At 39.6% G+C, this 14,565-nt stretch overlaps 1 protein-coding gene across 1 annotated transcript in view; it reads left to right on the top strand.

Annotated features, from left to right (window-relative positions):
* The window catches only part of pik3c2b (phosphatidylinositol-4-phosphate 3-kinase, catalytic subunit type 2 beta), a 56,658-nt gene that overhangs the window by 31,795 nt on the left and 10,298 nt on the right, over nucleotides 1–14,565 (top strand). Inside the window, exons 15-18 of the mRNA XM_077203398.1 lie at nucleotides 6,580–6,722; nucleotides 11,014–11,202; nucleotides 13,262–13,355; nucleotides 13,536–13,630. Coding sequence (XP_077059513.1) covers nucleotides 6,580–6,722; nucleotides 11,014–11,202; nucleotides 13,262–13,355; nucleotides 13,536–13,630 — 521 coding nt within the window. The remainder of the gene's footprint in view (nucleotides 1–6,579; nucleotides 6,723–11,013; nucleotides 11,203–13,261; nucleotides 13,356–13,535; nucleotides 13,631–14,565) is intronic.

The following is a 14,565-nucleotide window of genomic DNA, read 5'->3' as shown; positions in this document are numbered from 1 at the left end:
CTCGAGTGACACCCGATAGAACCTCTGCCTTATCGGCTCAGAATCACCCACATCGATGTCGTGCTTGATCAAATGAGTACAGGACGGTGTGTCTGAAAATAAAGCAGGAAAGTTAAAAATCAACGACTCAACTGCTAATGCCCTCTCCTTGGACAAATGCCCAAGTATCGTGTCCAAATCAGACAACTTCTCTGAGTTCTTCAACCGAGGCTGGAGCACACAGTCGTCTGGGCTAACCACATCCTCATCACCACACGCTGCCACCATGTGGGGAGAGACGCTAGATATCCCAGCAACTGCAGCCAAAGCAACTGACTTAACCTGATCACCAGTCTCGGCTGCCCCAGAAACCGAAGACCTACTGTAATAGGGTTTCAAAAGATTAATGTGACAGAGTTGCGTATTACGCCTACGGTCAGGAGTTGAAACTAGATAATTCAGGTCTGAAACCTGCCGAACTACCGTATAGGGACCTGAGTATCTAGCAAGAAAGGGAGAACCGGCTATCGGCAACAGCGCCAGAACCTGATCTCCAGGACTGAACACTCTCGGCTCAGCCCGGCGGTCATACCAACTCTTCATTTTCTTCTGAGCCTTAGTCAGATTTTCTACAGCCATCTCACAAGCTAAGAACAATTTCCGGCGGAAGCCGTTCACATACTCCAACAAGTTAGGATGACTTTCAGGACACTTCAGCTTATCCTGCAGGACAGCTAAAGGCCCACGAACTCTATGGCCGAACACCAAATCATTAGGTGAGAAACCTGTACTTTCCTGTGTTACCTCACGTGCTGCAAGCAACAGCCACGGAAGCCCTTCCTCCCAGTCTTTACTGAGCTGAACACAATAACCTCTTAGCAGTGACTTGAGCGTCTGGTGAAAACGCTCCAGAGCGCCTTGGCTCTGGGCGTGATAAGCGCTACTTAGCTGATGTTTAATACGCAGCTGCTCAAGCACTTCTGAAAACATACGTGATGTAAAATTAGAGCCTCTGTCACTCTGAATAATCTGAGGGATGCCAAAGATGGAAATAAACTGAGAGAGCGCCTTCACCACCGACTTGGTAGAAATTGTACGTAACGCATAGGCAGCGGGGTAACGGGTGGCCTGACACATCACAGTCAAAAGGTAAACACACCCCGACTTCGATGGAGGCAATGGTCCAACACAGTCGATTTGCAAATGCTCAAATGGGTTCCCTAAAGCCGAAATAGGGTAAAGTGGAGCTGGCTTGATCACCTGATTAGGCTTTCCCGTTATCTGACATGTATGACAGGTCTTAATGAAGCATGCCACATCCTTCTTTAGGCAAGGCCAATAGAAGTACTTCATAAGTCTGTCATACGTTTTCCGCACACCCAAATGGCCCGCTATATCACCATGAGCCGTCTGTAGTATCAAGTCTCTAAACTTCACCGGCACTACTATCTGGAAAACAGGATCCTCAAACATCTCTTTAGTCTGAGGCATCCACTTACGAACCAACAGCCCATCTTGAACAAAATAACCCCTCGCTGCACTATCTCGCTCCTCAAGAGGCAAAACCCCAGCAAACAGTTCACTCAATGTTGAATCCTCCTTCTGAGCTACAACAAAATCACTAAATGACAGGGAAGATGGCACATTGGGCAAAACAATAGGCTGTAATTCAGGCTTACAAATTTTCTCTAGAACCTCAGTTCCAGAGGCACGGTTCATGGCACGTGTTACTGCACAGGCAGTAAACACCTCAGGTAAGCTCTGCAGGCTACAATCAGTACCTGATGGGATAGATGGAACACTCTTAACCACCACAGGAGGTGGTACATCACGCCAAACACGCTCTCCAGCCAAGTTATTACCCAAGATGAGATGTACACCATCTATAGGCAACGAATGGCGCACGGCAATGACAACTTCACCCCGAACCAGGTCTGACTGTAGCTCAATCCTATGCAGAGGAACAGTTACAACCTGCAACCCAATTCCCCTCACCAAAACATTACCCATGCTGGACTCACTAGAAAGAGGCAAAACAGACTCTAGAAGAAAAGATTCACAAGCCCCCGTATCTCTAAGAATTTTAACTGGCACCTTTGCAGAACTGCCCACCAATGATACTAAACCATCTGTAATGAAAGGAGAGTAATCATTAACATTGGCTTCAATTACATCAGACCCGCTATACGGGCTAGATCCCACAAGGCTGTCCGCGGACAAGTTAGAGGAGGCCACACCCCTTTCAGGTTTGGACCTAATCTCTGTGGGGATGAACTCAGACCGTGCGCGCACATCCGAAACGGCAAGAGCAACAGGTCTTGCCGCGCCAGATTTGCTCCTCTGGCCCCTTGCTCTCAAGACCGGACACTCGTTCTTCCAATGCCCCTTCTCTGAGCAGTAATGACAAGCATCCGGATCTGCCTTACCACGAGACTGTTCTTTGGCAACAGACTGACTAGCTGGAGTATTAGAAAATACTGAACGTTCACTGTAACGTCCAAAGCGCTGCTCGCGGTAACCCCTTCCTGAATTGTGTTCTTTAAAATTTTGCCTGTGCGTTAAAACGTATTCATCAGATAAAACTGCCGCATCTGCTGCTGTTTTTACCTTCCGCTCATTAATATATACCGCAATTCGATCAGGGAGGATGTTTCTAAATTGCTCTAAGACAATTAAATTACACAACTCTTCAAAGGTAGAAACGCCTACTGCAGCACACCAACGATTGAAATGACAATTCAGCTCTCTTACTACCTCTGTATAAGTCTGCTTTTCTCCCTTCTTCCAATTACGAAATCGCAGTCTATATGCTTCTGGAACTAACTCATATACTTTAAGCACAGCATCTTTCACACTTTTATAAATCCTTCTTTCAGGCACCGATAAAGCAATAAATGCCTCCTGCGCTTTTCCAACTAGAACGCTCTGGAGTAACAATGTTCGTTCAGGATCACTCCAACCACGATCATCTGCCACACTTTCAAACAGTGAAAAGAACACATCCGGATCTTTCTCACTAAACCTTGGAAGCAATCTGGCCATATTAGAGATATCAGGAGTGCGCGCTGGTCCAGTCGGAACATCGTCACCGGTATCACCCGTAATTTTCCCTTCTGCAATCAACCTAAGCCGTTCTAAGGCAATTTCTCTATCACTTTTGATTTTATCAAATTGTAGTTGACGTTCAGCTTCTCTCTCTCTACGTTCGGCTTCACGTTCAGCTTCTCTCTCTCTACGTTCAGCTTCTCTCTCTCTTTGTTGCATTTCTAACAACTCTTTTTGTTGTTCAAAGGTAAGACCAAAATTACTGCGAGACTCACCCAATGTTGCCAAAGGCGTTGAAGCACCTTCAGGATCCAACTCATCCATTGAAGCTATTGATGGGAGAATTTTTCTTTCAGCCAATTTAGTTCTGACAGCCTGCCTTATCTGCACCAATTTCGCATTTTTCTTCAAGCCCAATTCAAAATTATAATGTTCACTAACGTCGCACAACTGCTCCTTAGTCAACGTATCTAAAACCTGATCTGATGGAGCAGCGAAAAATGTATCCAAAGTATCCATTTATTTACTCTGCCCTTTTCTTTAACCCCTAAACAAAAAAAAACAAAAAAATATTATTTTTTTTAAGCACATTTATCAATGTAAGTGCGGCCACCACACTGCAGCTACGAGACAAAACAAACGGAGCTGCCCTGCACACTTCGATCCACTTCATGCATACCCCAAGAACAGAGATTTTTAATACACGATATCAGCAGGACCTAACTTCCCCGACAAAATGTCGTTAAAGCAGGCATCCACGACTGTGTCCTCCGCCCAGGGTATAGCACAAAAACAAAAAACTAAAATAACAAACAAGCGTTAAGCACTTTGCAGGGGTTCGTAAAGCTCCAGTGACTACACCAATTAATTATTAATTATTTTTGTCTCGCAAACACAGCGCAGCCCGCACCCACCCAACAATGAACCACCTCCTAATACTATAACCTGGCTGTATTTAAACAAGCCCAGGCACAAACGAACCAAATTTTGTCTCCCGCACCGACGTACTGCAAAAAAAATTCAAAACCTAATTAACTGATCCGCGTGTCTTTCCCAATAACCATGCGTTAAATGCCCAATCAACCTTACTGCGCCGGATCAGCGTAGAATCCAAATACAGTTTACAAATTTGGCACACTAATCAAAACGACCTACAATTCAACTACTCAAACCCAATTGAGAAATGCAAAAAAACGCATATTTACCGATCGATGGTTCAAAATCCTGGACGAGCCCCCAAATCTGTTACGAGCCTGGCTCAAAGCAAGCAACAGAGTAGGGAAAGGCCACACACACGGAATAGGAATATAGTATATTTATTAAATTAATAGAATGTTAACAGAATAAACTTTGCTCAGCCAGTACTGAAGTTGGCTTTGAAAAAGAAATAAAAATATAAGCAATCGGAAATAAATAAACAAAACAAAATCATAAACGGTGCGGGAGAAATGCAACGGAGGCTGGTTCTCTTCCCGGTCTCATCTGAAGCATCTTTAAAGGCCCAGACCAGGAACTGATTAGCACAAACTCCAAACACCTGTGCCCAGCTCACCTGTAGGAGACAGACACAGCCAGGAGGAGGACCCAGGCAAGGCCGTGACACTATTCAATTCTTTCTATTCAATTCACACTGTTCTTTGAAATTCTTAGTGGTTCAATATATTCATGCCGAACCACTTCCTACTTAATGATTAATTATTGCAAGCTACTGACAGTTTATAAATGAGCATAAACTGTAATGTATATATTACGCAGTATAAGGGGGAAGAGACAGACCACTTGTGGTAATATTAACGGAGGAAATTGCTGATATTATCTGTTTAATATTTTCGTTTGTTCATATAATTATCGGCAGATTTTTAGTGTTTTGCTTTTTTAAATTTATTTAGACTATTGTTTTTTGACTTCAAGTCAAGATTCCTTTTTTCCACAATAATCGAAGGCCTGATATTTTAAAGCTGATTTGTACCTCTGGTACTTCTATTGTAATAAACTATTTTTATTTTACATGATTATTTAAATTGTTATATTAATTTAGCCAACTTAATACAACATCCTGAAAAATTTAGATAAGACTTTGTTGAAGCTTGCCAGAATAAGTTAAATTGATGCACCCCTACTTTTTTTTTCTTTTTTTTTTCTATGTTTGGTTATCTGATTCAAGGTAAGTGCGTAACATTTTGAATTTTATTGCTGGTTCGAAATATAACAGTTCGTCAAGAGTGAACAGACATGCCTTTAGCGGGGAACATTTGATGCGAAGGTCATCAAAGGGATGAAGGGCTCTGTATTCATTATTGTGCTCCTTTCTGTTCTCCTAATGGATGAAACGTGATTCTGAGAAATATATGGCAATAATTATTAGACTGATTTCAACCCGGACTGACAGAAGTGAGAAAACATAACCACAGTCCCTATCATTTTAAAGCTTTTTTTTATTGTTAAGCTCCGTGACACAAACAGATATGAAATCAAGAAAGACATAATGAAACTACAACCACATGTACCCAGTGTAAGTTGGATCTATTCTGTTAACATTTAGTGTTAGTGGTATTTAACTTGGCATGTTTAAGGTGAAGGCCCCAGCTGTTCATCGTCCGGTTATCATTGCTTTCAGCACTCCCGTTAACTGATGCCAGCCGTGACTGAACTTTAGGATTTGCTTTGGATCATAAACCTTTCACTCTTGTCCCATCTTTATAACCATGAGCTGGAGAAAATTTGACCTGTGATTTGCGGTTTGTTTTCTTTATCCCTAACCCTTCCATGAACATAATAATGGTTATCTATTAGGGCTGTTATATATCAAATATTCATGAAATACTTGCATACATTTTCTGATGACTATGCAACATTTGTGACTATCGTGATCATTTCAATGGAAATTTCTAAAATTGTGTCATTAGAATAGACCATTTAGACCTTTTGTCTTGCAAGTTTGAAGTTGTTTCTATAGATCCAGAAGCAAAAATGTTAGTCCAACACATTTTTGTGAATCCCTTCATACTGACTGTTCCATGATTCATTTCAATAATACATTTTCGCCGCCGTTCAAAAATGTTCACTGTCCCTGCATGATATATATTTTTAGAAAACATTATTAGTGTGCACTTTTATGAAAAATTAGTAATTAGTGTATTTAAATAAAAAAATGTATTGTGTTGTTAGTAAAAATGAAGTTAAAGCACTCATTTAATGCATTTAAAGTAACAGTAACTTTAACAAAATCAAATTTAAACATTTTGAATCTTATTGGCCATGTTTGATGGTTCCCCTCAAATATGAAGATATGCCAAATATTGCAAAAGTTGTGTTTTCTTTTTTGTTTTGTTTTACCAAATTGCTGAAAAATATTGATACGTTTTAGTTTTTTTTTTAAAATATTCCTCAGAAAAAAAGAAAAAAAAGAAAAGAGTCAAATGAAGAGGTAGTTTTGCCATTACAGTTTTCTTTTCAGGCCAATAGTCTTACTTTTGACGGTTCTCCTGTGTGCTTTTACACCCTCCAATGTTAGACAGAGGCTCATTTTAAACAAAACTCTCCTTGTCTATCCAGGTGGACTTTCCCACTTCTTCTTTCGAAGTACGCTTCAGCACCCCCGCTCCTGCAGAGTTCAGCCCCCAGTACGAGTTCTCCCGCCTGGACCAGGTCAGCCAGAGGCAGCTACAGGATGTCTTGTACAAGAAGTCCCTTTTCTGGTGAGATGGCTCTCTGAAAATCCTAAAGCAAATGCTGCATCCTGATCTAATTATTTGTTTTACTGCATTGTTCCAGATTTTTCCTTAAATGGGGAAACAAAGAATTTTCTCTTCTCTCTCAGCACCCAAAGGCTCTACATACCTTGTAATAATTTAACAAACACTGTGTATCTCTTATTGAATTATGACAATATTGCCCCTTTTCTACCAACACTGTGCTGGTGTTAGAGCCAATCTGTAACCGTTTCATGAATTTCCACCAAATTCTTGGTTGGAAACGTAAACTCCGCCAGCGCAAACCAAAAGGAAACCGCTAATGTCCTCATATCAGAACAACACATTTGTTTGACGGACACTACATGATTTACTCCAGCTACTTCATATTTATTAAATTAAGGGGTTAGTTTCACCCAAAAAATTGTCATTTATTCACCCTGATGTCGTTCCAAACCAGTAAGACTTTCGTTCATCTTCGGTAACACAAATGGAGATATTTTTAACGAAATCTGAGAGATTTCTGTCTATGTAGCTACCACTTTAACGCTTCAAAACGTTCATAAAAAGATTGTAAAACTAATCCATATTAATTAAGCAGTTTAGTCCAAATGTTCTCCTTTATATGACGAACCGATTGAATTGAGGCTTTTATTCACATTGGGCTGGTTCTGATTTAGCATTCCTTCGAACCAGCTACATTTTTGGTGAAAGAGGATGCAAGAAAGAATCAGCTTTATTGCCAGGTATGTGTACACATACGAGGATGGTACATTGCTCACGATGTGCTTACTCGTACAAAAAAATACCATAACACAATAGACATGGAATACAATGTAGACAACACTAATATACACACTATGAACAAAAACAATATAGACACATTTAATTAGACTCATTTAATCATTCTAGCTCAGTCTTGTAATCATTCTAGCTCAGTCTTGTAATGTTACTGCAACACTACAAATTTAAACTTTGGTTGGTAACCACAAAAGAGAATGCAGGGGGTTGATGTACATATATAAAGGTACAGTACAAGGATGGTTTAAGTGTAGCTGCAACCACAAATGACCAACTCATGGAAATTCAGATTCAGCTGTCGTTACTCATCATTCAAATTCTAGCGACACGCTCATTTGAGAGCGGAAAAGGGATTTCATGCGGCATGTCTGCATTGGAACCGAGGTTAAACAAGCTCAGAGGGATGTTGAGGAGATGATCAGACACAAGAAAAAGGATGAAACCGACTGCTGTGGCAGTCGTGTCAGATCGTTCCTTGTTTCCGGGGGGATAAAACACAACATTGCCTAGTTCCGTTTGTGTGTCCCTCTCTGCTTCCCCCATCTCATCCATTCATTCAAATGACCGTGGGAGGAATAGCGGCGTTCGTGTGGAGTTCAAAGGTCTGGATGTGAGAACAGTTGCCTGGTGGCGGGGAGGGTGAGGAGAACAGGAAATAGAACAAGCACACACTGTGAAGACTGGAGAATTAAATGTATTTTAAATATGATAGAAATTATATTATATTTCAAACATTTATTTGCATAAATAATCTTATTTTATTATGAGTTTATAATATAATATACAGTTCAAATGTTTGGGGCAAATACATTTGAAGTAATTTATACTTTTGTTAATAGTTTTATGCATTAAATTAAATTATAAAAATGTCTTTAAGGTCACTTTTGATCAATGTTACAAAAGATTTCAAATAAATGCTGAAAGAATCCTGAAAAAAAATTATCATAGTTTCCACGCAAACAGGTGTGCTGCTTATGTTTAAGAAATTTAGCAAATCAGCATATTAGAGCTATGCCATCATAAGAATAAATTACATTTTTAAATATTAAAATGGGAAACGGTTATTTCCAATTGTATTAATATTTCACAATTTTAGTTTACTTTATTTTTGAATAAACTAACGCAGTCCTAATGCAGCATAAGAGATATCTTCCAGATTCATTGAAAAATGTTACCGCTCCAAACTGAGTTTGTGTAAATTGTGTTTTAATGGATCCGGCATGGTTTTTTCCTGTTGTCTATGATTGAATATGATAATCATAGATCATAATGTTTCAACTATTTTCTCTTTTTTTGTTTTCATGCAGTTTTGATTTTTAGAAGTGTTTGCTCCAATTACTAATGCTCATTTTTGGGTTAGGGTTGTTCAGATATGGTACAGATATGAATTATACCTCAAATTGTTAATTTTTTTTGTAAGTGTTCGGACTTTTTGATTTTCATCAATTCATGAATGATGAATGTTTAAAGGTCTCTTATGCTCACCAAGGCTGCATTTATTTGATCAAAAATACAGTAATATTGTGAAATATTAAAATGGAAAATGTTTTTTTATTGTAATATATTTAAAAATGTAATATCCCTGTGATTAAGCTAAACTTTCAGCATAATTTCTCCAGTCTTCAGTGTAACATGATCCTTCAGGAATCCTTCATCATACTGATTTGCTGCTCAAGAAACATTGTTATTAGTATCAATGTTGAAAACGGTTGTGCTGCTTAACATTTTTGTGGAAACTGATTTCAGGATTTTTTGATGGATCGAAACAAAACATTTATTTGAAATAGAAATATTTTGTAACAATTTAAAAGTCTTTACAGTCACTCTTTATCAATTGAATGCATCCTTGCTGTTTTAAAATGGTTAATTTCTTTTAAAAAACACTTTTGAACGCTACTGTACTTTGAAGGACTGACTTGAGAATTATATATGGACCACATTATTATAGAATCTTGTAAGAAACCAGCTCTCTGTAAACAACCACCCAGAACACCTTAGCAACTGCATAGTAACGTGCTAGAACATTCAGAACACCCTGACAACCACTCACACAAAAAAAAAACCTCGTAGAATTTCTGAAATAGGCAAGCACAACCCACAGTTTCTTCAGAAACTGCAGATCTAAATGCATGTCTTGTTGCACACAGTTTTTTGTCCCAGCATTTAATCCCACGGCCATTTGGTTGTCCTTTTCTTTACCGATTGATTTGCAGAAGGGCCTCAGAGTTGCTTTGGGCAGCTGCAGCCAGGAATCAATACTCCTCAAGCCTCTTGTGAATTGTGGGATATGTAGTCTTCTAATGGCAGTAATGCTTGCATGTTGAAGAGCGTGGGTGTGATTGTATGAAGCATTCACAACCCTTCCCCCACTATATTGAGCTGTCTGATGACTGGCCCAGCAGGCGCAGAGGTAATTTGATCCGGGGTTCCTGCCCTACGGCTGTCATCCCTAGAGGGAGAAGCCACTCCCCAACATGAATTCATAAGCCAGCAGAAAAACATGCTAGCTAAACATTGCCGATTAAGTGGGTATGTTTAACAAATAACATCTTACCAGAGATGTGTTAAGCAGCATGAAGGACCTTGACAGATCATTATAAGTGTTTTTAAGCATGGATTGTGTGCTGATCATTATCAGAACTATTTTCATGAAGAATAATTGAATACACTGATAGGAACTGTTTACCTTTTAACTCTAGCCTTTTGGAGTGTTTACCTCCAGACTTCTACACTGATGTACCAAACCCTGAAGTATCATAAATTCCCTAGAGATTTAGTGTGGTTATTTTCTATCCTTTACTGCAGTGAGAGCCCACGCAGAGACCCCTTCCTGGAGATGCTTTACTGTCTTAATTGCTGTATAAGCAGCATCTTTATTTTGTCTTGATAGAAAGTTTATCAGATTGGCGAATCATGTTTTTTGACTGATAGCATGTAGATGGCGGGTTGCAAACCTTTTTGATGTGCTTCTGATTTTTATGAAAGGGGCAAAAAGAAAAAAAAAAAAATCCCACACTACCGTTCAAATGCATGTTGTCTGAGAATCTTTTCAAATGTTTTTGAAAGTCTTTTATGCTCAGTCACTAAGGCTGCATTTATTTGCTCAATGTTAATCTTTATCAGATTGGGTTATTGTGTTTTTGGACATAGCATGTATGATGCCAGTTTGCAAACCTTTTTGAGATTAATGTTGTTTCCAGACAAGCAGCCATAGTTCACTCCTTACTACACCTCTAAAGTCTTCCAGCACAGCACTGTAATTTTTGCAGTATGTGTGTCTATAACTGTGTGCCTGGACTGAATGCATGGATGGGAGGGATGGATAATCTGATGTGTGGTATATTATGTAAATATTAATAGATAATATAATAAGTTTGTAGGTGCTGTGCAAGTTTGTCTACTGTTTGTGCTAACATGGTATAAATCGACAAATACATTTTAATGATGTTTTCATAAAAGAACCAAACAAGATATTTGACTTTTTGTTTTTATCTAGGTTGACTCCGGAGGACCGGCGCCTGTTGTGGGAGAAGCGTTATTTCTGCCATGCAGAAGCCAGTCGTCTGCCTCTGGTCCTGGCCAGCGCACCCAGCTGGGAGTGGGCATGCCTGCCTGACATCTACGTCCTGCTCCACCAGTGGGAATGCATGAACCACCTGGACGCCCTAGGCCTGCTGAATGCCACGTGAGTGTTATGGTAACCATGGCAACTGCTTGCTCCGTTGTTTAGCTGGAGGCCAAGCAGAGCTTGACTGTCCTTCAACGGCTGGCAGTCGGGCTGATTTGAGTAGACCATGAAGAATTGACCTTTGAGATTTGTCCAGCAGAGCACATGTGGAGCGCAGATATCTTTTGACCATTTACTGACATGATTTAAAAGCTTTATTAGTGTTAAATCAAATCGGCTCAACCAAGAGCCACCCGGTGATCTACCAGCTCCAACCAGGTTGACCAAGGTGGTTCATGTTAACTTTAGCCTAATCGACTAGTAGCCCAACTGATCAACCACCTAAACCAGTTTGGACGGGATAATGACTGTAAATGACTGCACCTGTTTGTGTGTGTATGTATGTATGTATGTGTGTGTATATATATATATATATATATATATATATATATATATTAGTGCTGTCAAACGATTAAAATATTTAATCGCGATTAATCGCATTAATGCCATAGTTAACTCGCGATTAATCGCACATTTTTATCTATTCTAAATGTCCCTTGATTTCTATTTGTCTCATTATTTTTTCTAATTTTAATGCTCTTATCAACATGGAAAAGTGGATCAGCAGTAAGTTTGTTCTTAGCTGTGGTATCCATGTGCTTCTGTCTGAAGTCATCCATTGTAGAGCTTAGATCGGGCCCAAAAAATCAAGCCCGACCCGAGCCCGTGCGCATTGTGTCCGAGCCCGGCCCGACACATAAACTGTAATTATGAGCCCGAGCCCGATTTAAACCCGTCCATTTTTTTAATACGTGGGTCGTTATAACTGACGTTCTCAACTACTTTCTATGTTACTTTCTCCCGCCCGCAACATTTTTGTCCCGCTCCCGCCCGCAAATAGACTCTTTTTTTGTAGGCTACCTCCAAATACTTTCACCTACGTGTCGCCACCATACACATCAGCATAAATGCTCCTGATAAATTATTTGTTATTAAAGCATTAACACACAAACCACTGTTATAACATAAAAGCAAGCAGGCTACTGTACTGAGTGCATGGTTTGGCATTACTGAATGCGCGCAAAGTGTGCTCCCTTAATAATTCCTAAAAAGCTGACATCAGTTCATCGCAATCTCACACATCTGTTATTATCAATGAAGCTGACTGCACAATGCATCTTTCATAATATATACACTTTGTTTGTTATAATTTGAGGATTTGCCAGTATACAGAATTCAGCACTGAACAAAAAGTCAGTTTTGAGCGGTGAGGGGAGTCTATTTTAAATGCTACTGATTGGCCATTGCGTTCAAGAAATCAACACATATGTCTGTGATTGGCTACATCCCTCAACGCTGCAAACATGTTATAAAAAGAAACTCTGGCCTGTAAATTGTTTCTATTTAGTTTTAGTTGTTCTTGTTGCTTTTCTGCAACATATGAATAAAAATGTATTAGTTTTTATGTTTTATTCATAGATATTTCTAGTTTGCGGGAGTCCCGCGAATCTTTTTATTCTCCCGTATCCGCACACAGAGTGAGTGCATTACCGCTCGAGCCCGCCTTCGCACTCGGCCATCAAATCTAGTCCCGCGCCGCACTCTATTGCGTTGAGAGTGCACGTCTCTAGATCGGCGTCTCGCGCTCGCGCCATCCAGTCAAAACGTAAAGTTAGCCTACTACTCTTTGGCCGGCGCGCAAGCCCAAACAAGTACGTGCGGCGTGCCTGTTGTTTTGTTTCCGGTCTAGCTATCCGGTGTGATGTTGTAGTTGTTCTAACGTTACTAGTTGTTGCAACATCATTTGATAAAAATACAAAGTTTGCTTGGCCAAAAAGAGCGTTAATTTGCGATAAAAAAATTGACGCCGTTAAAATGTGTTTGCGTTAACGCCGTTAATAACGCGTTTAACGCACAGCACTAATATATATATATATATATATATATGAGATTAAATGTAGTTATTATCCAGTTTATTTTATTCATGTTAATACATAGTTTGTACTTTTGTGGTGCTTTATAGTGCAGTTTATTGCACCACCTTTTCATTTTTGGTTTAACATTCCCTCTAAACCAGGTTTCCAGATCAGGAGTGTAGGCGGACGGCTGTACAGTGGATGGACTCCATCTCTGATCCTGAGCTTTTGGACTTCCTTCCTCAGTTAGTGCAGGTAACAAAGGCCTTGTATCCAACTTCCTCCTTTCATGATCTATTCCCTCCTTTCCCATTGACCTTGATCGGTTTATATCCTACCTGTCTTTCTTTTTACCTTCCGTCCTTTTTGTTCTCTCACCCTCGGATTTCTCCCTCCCCATCCAACAAATTGCTCTCTAATTCTCTCTTTGTGCAGGCGCTGAAGTACGAGTGTTATCTGGACAGTCACCTTGTGCGTTTTCTGCTGAGGAGGGCCATCGGGGATGTGCGCATAGCTCACTACCTCTTCTGGTGTGTCCTCTACTCTCAGATTATACTTAGAAACTTGGTGCGGATGTATTATAGAACGCATATACTGAGAAATCGGGTCATGCTTCCTCATACTGTCACATTCAGGTTTGTCAGTGTTAAAAGGTTAGTTCACCCAAAAAATTGAATTTCTGTCATTAATTACCCTCATGTCTTTCCAAACGCACAAGACCTTCGTTCATCTTTGGAACCCAAATGAAGATCTTTTTGATGAATTTCTATAGCTTTCTGAAAATACCGCCTGCATTTTTTTTTGTGTGTGTGTGTAAAAAAACAAAAATGGGAGACTTTATTCAACAATTTTAGCATTCTTCCATGTCAGTCTCTGATGCTGTTCACATGAGCACCACCACGCGTGCGTGTGTTCGCAAGTCGTAATTATTTTTTGGGGGGATTTTTCCACAAAGTATTCTCGTCACTTCATAACCTTAAGGTTGAACCACCGTATTCATATGGACTATTTCAAAGATGTCTTTACTACCTTTCTGTCTCAGAAACACCTTGGATTTCATCAAAAATTTCCGAAGATGAACTAATGTCTTACAGGTTTGGAATGACTTGAGGGCGAGTCATTTTTGGGTTAACTAACCCTTTAAACTGATGCACTTGTGTGATGAGATTTGAATCTTTGACCTGTCAGCACCTTGAATGCTTGATACTTTGTATACACTAAAGTCATGCACATGTAGATTATTACTAAAGTCATGCACATGTAGATTATTACTGTATCACACTGATTGCATGAGTGTGTATAAAATTAGCTAACAGCTCCACCTGCTGTACAAATGCAGTTTTTTTCTTTCTTGGAGCAGTAAAAGCCTTCATGAATGCGGTTACATTTTACTACTAAAATTAAAAGGAAAAAATGACTTTTCTCCACAAATTTAATTAAAAGAAACTTTTTTTAATTCTAATTT

The sequence above is a fragment of the Siphateles boraxobius genome, unplaced genomic scaffold (assembly GCF_051911475.1).
Source record: "Siphateles boraxobius isolate OS27281-9 unplaced genomic scaffold, OSU_SipBor_1 5, whole genome shotgun sequence".
NCBI lineage: Eukaryota > Metazoa > Chordata > Actinopteri > Cypriniformes > Leuciscidae > Siphateles > Siphateles boraxobius.
Note: the sequence above shows the minus strand (reverse complement) of the source record. Positions and strands in the feature narration are given on the sequence as shown.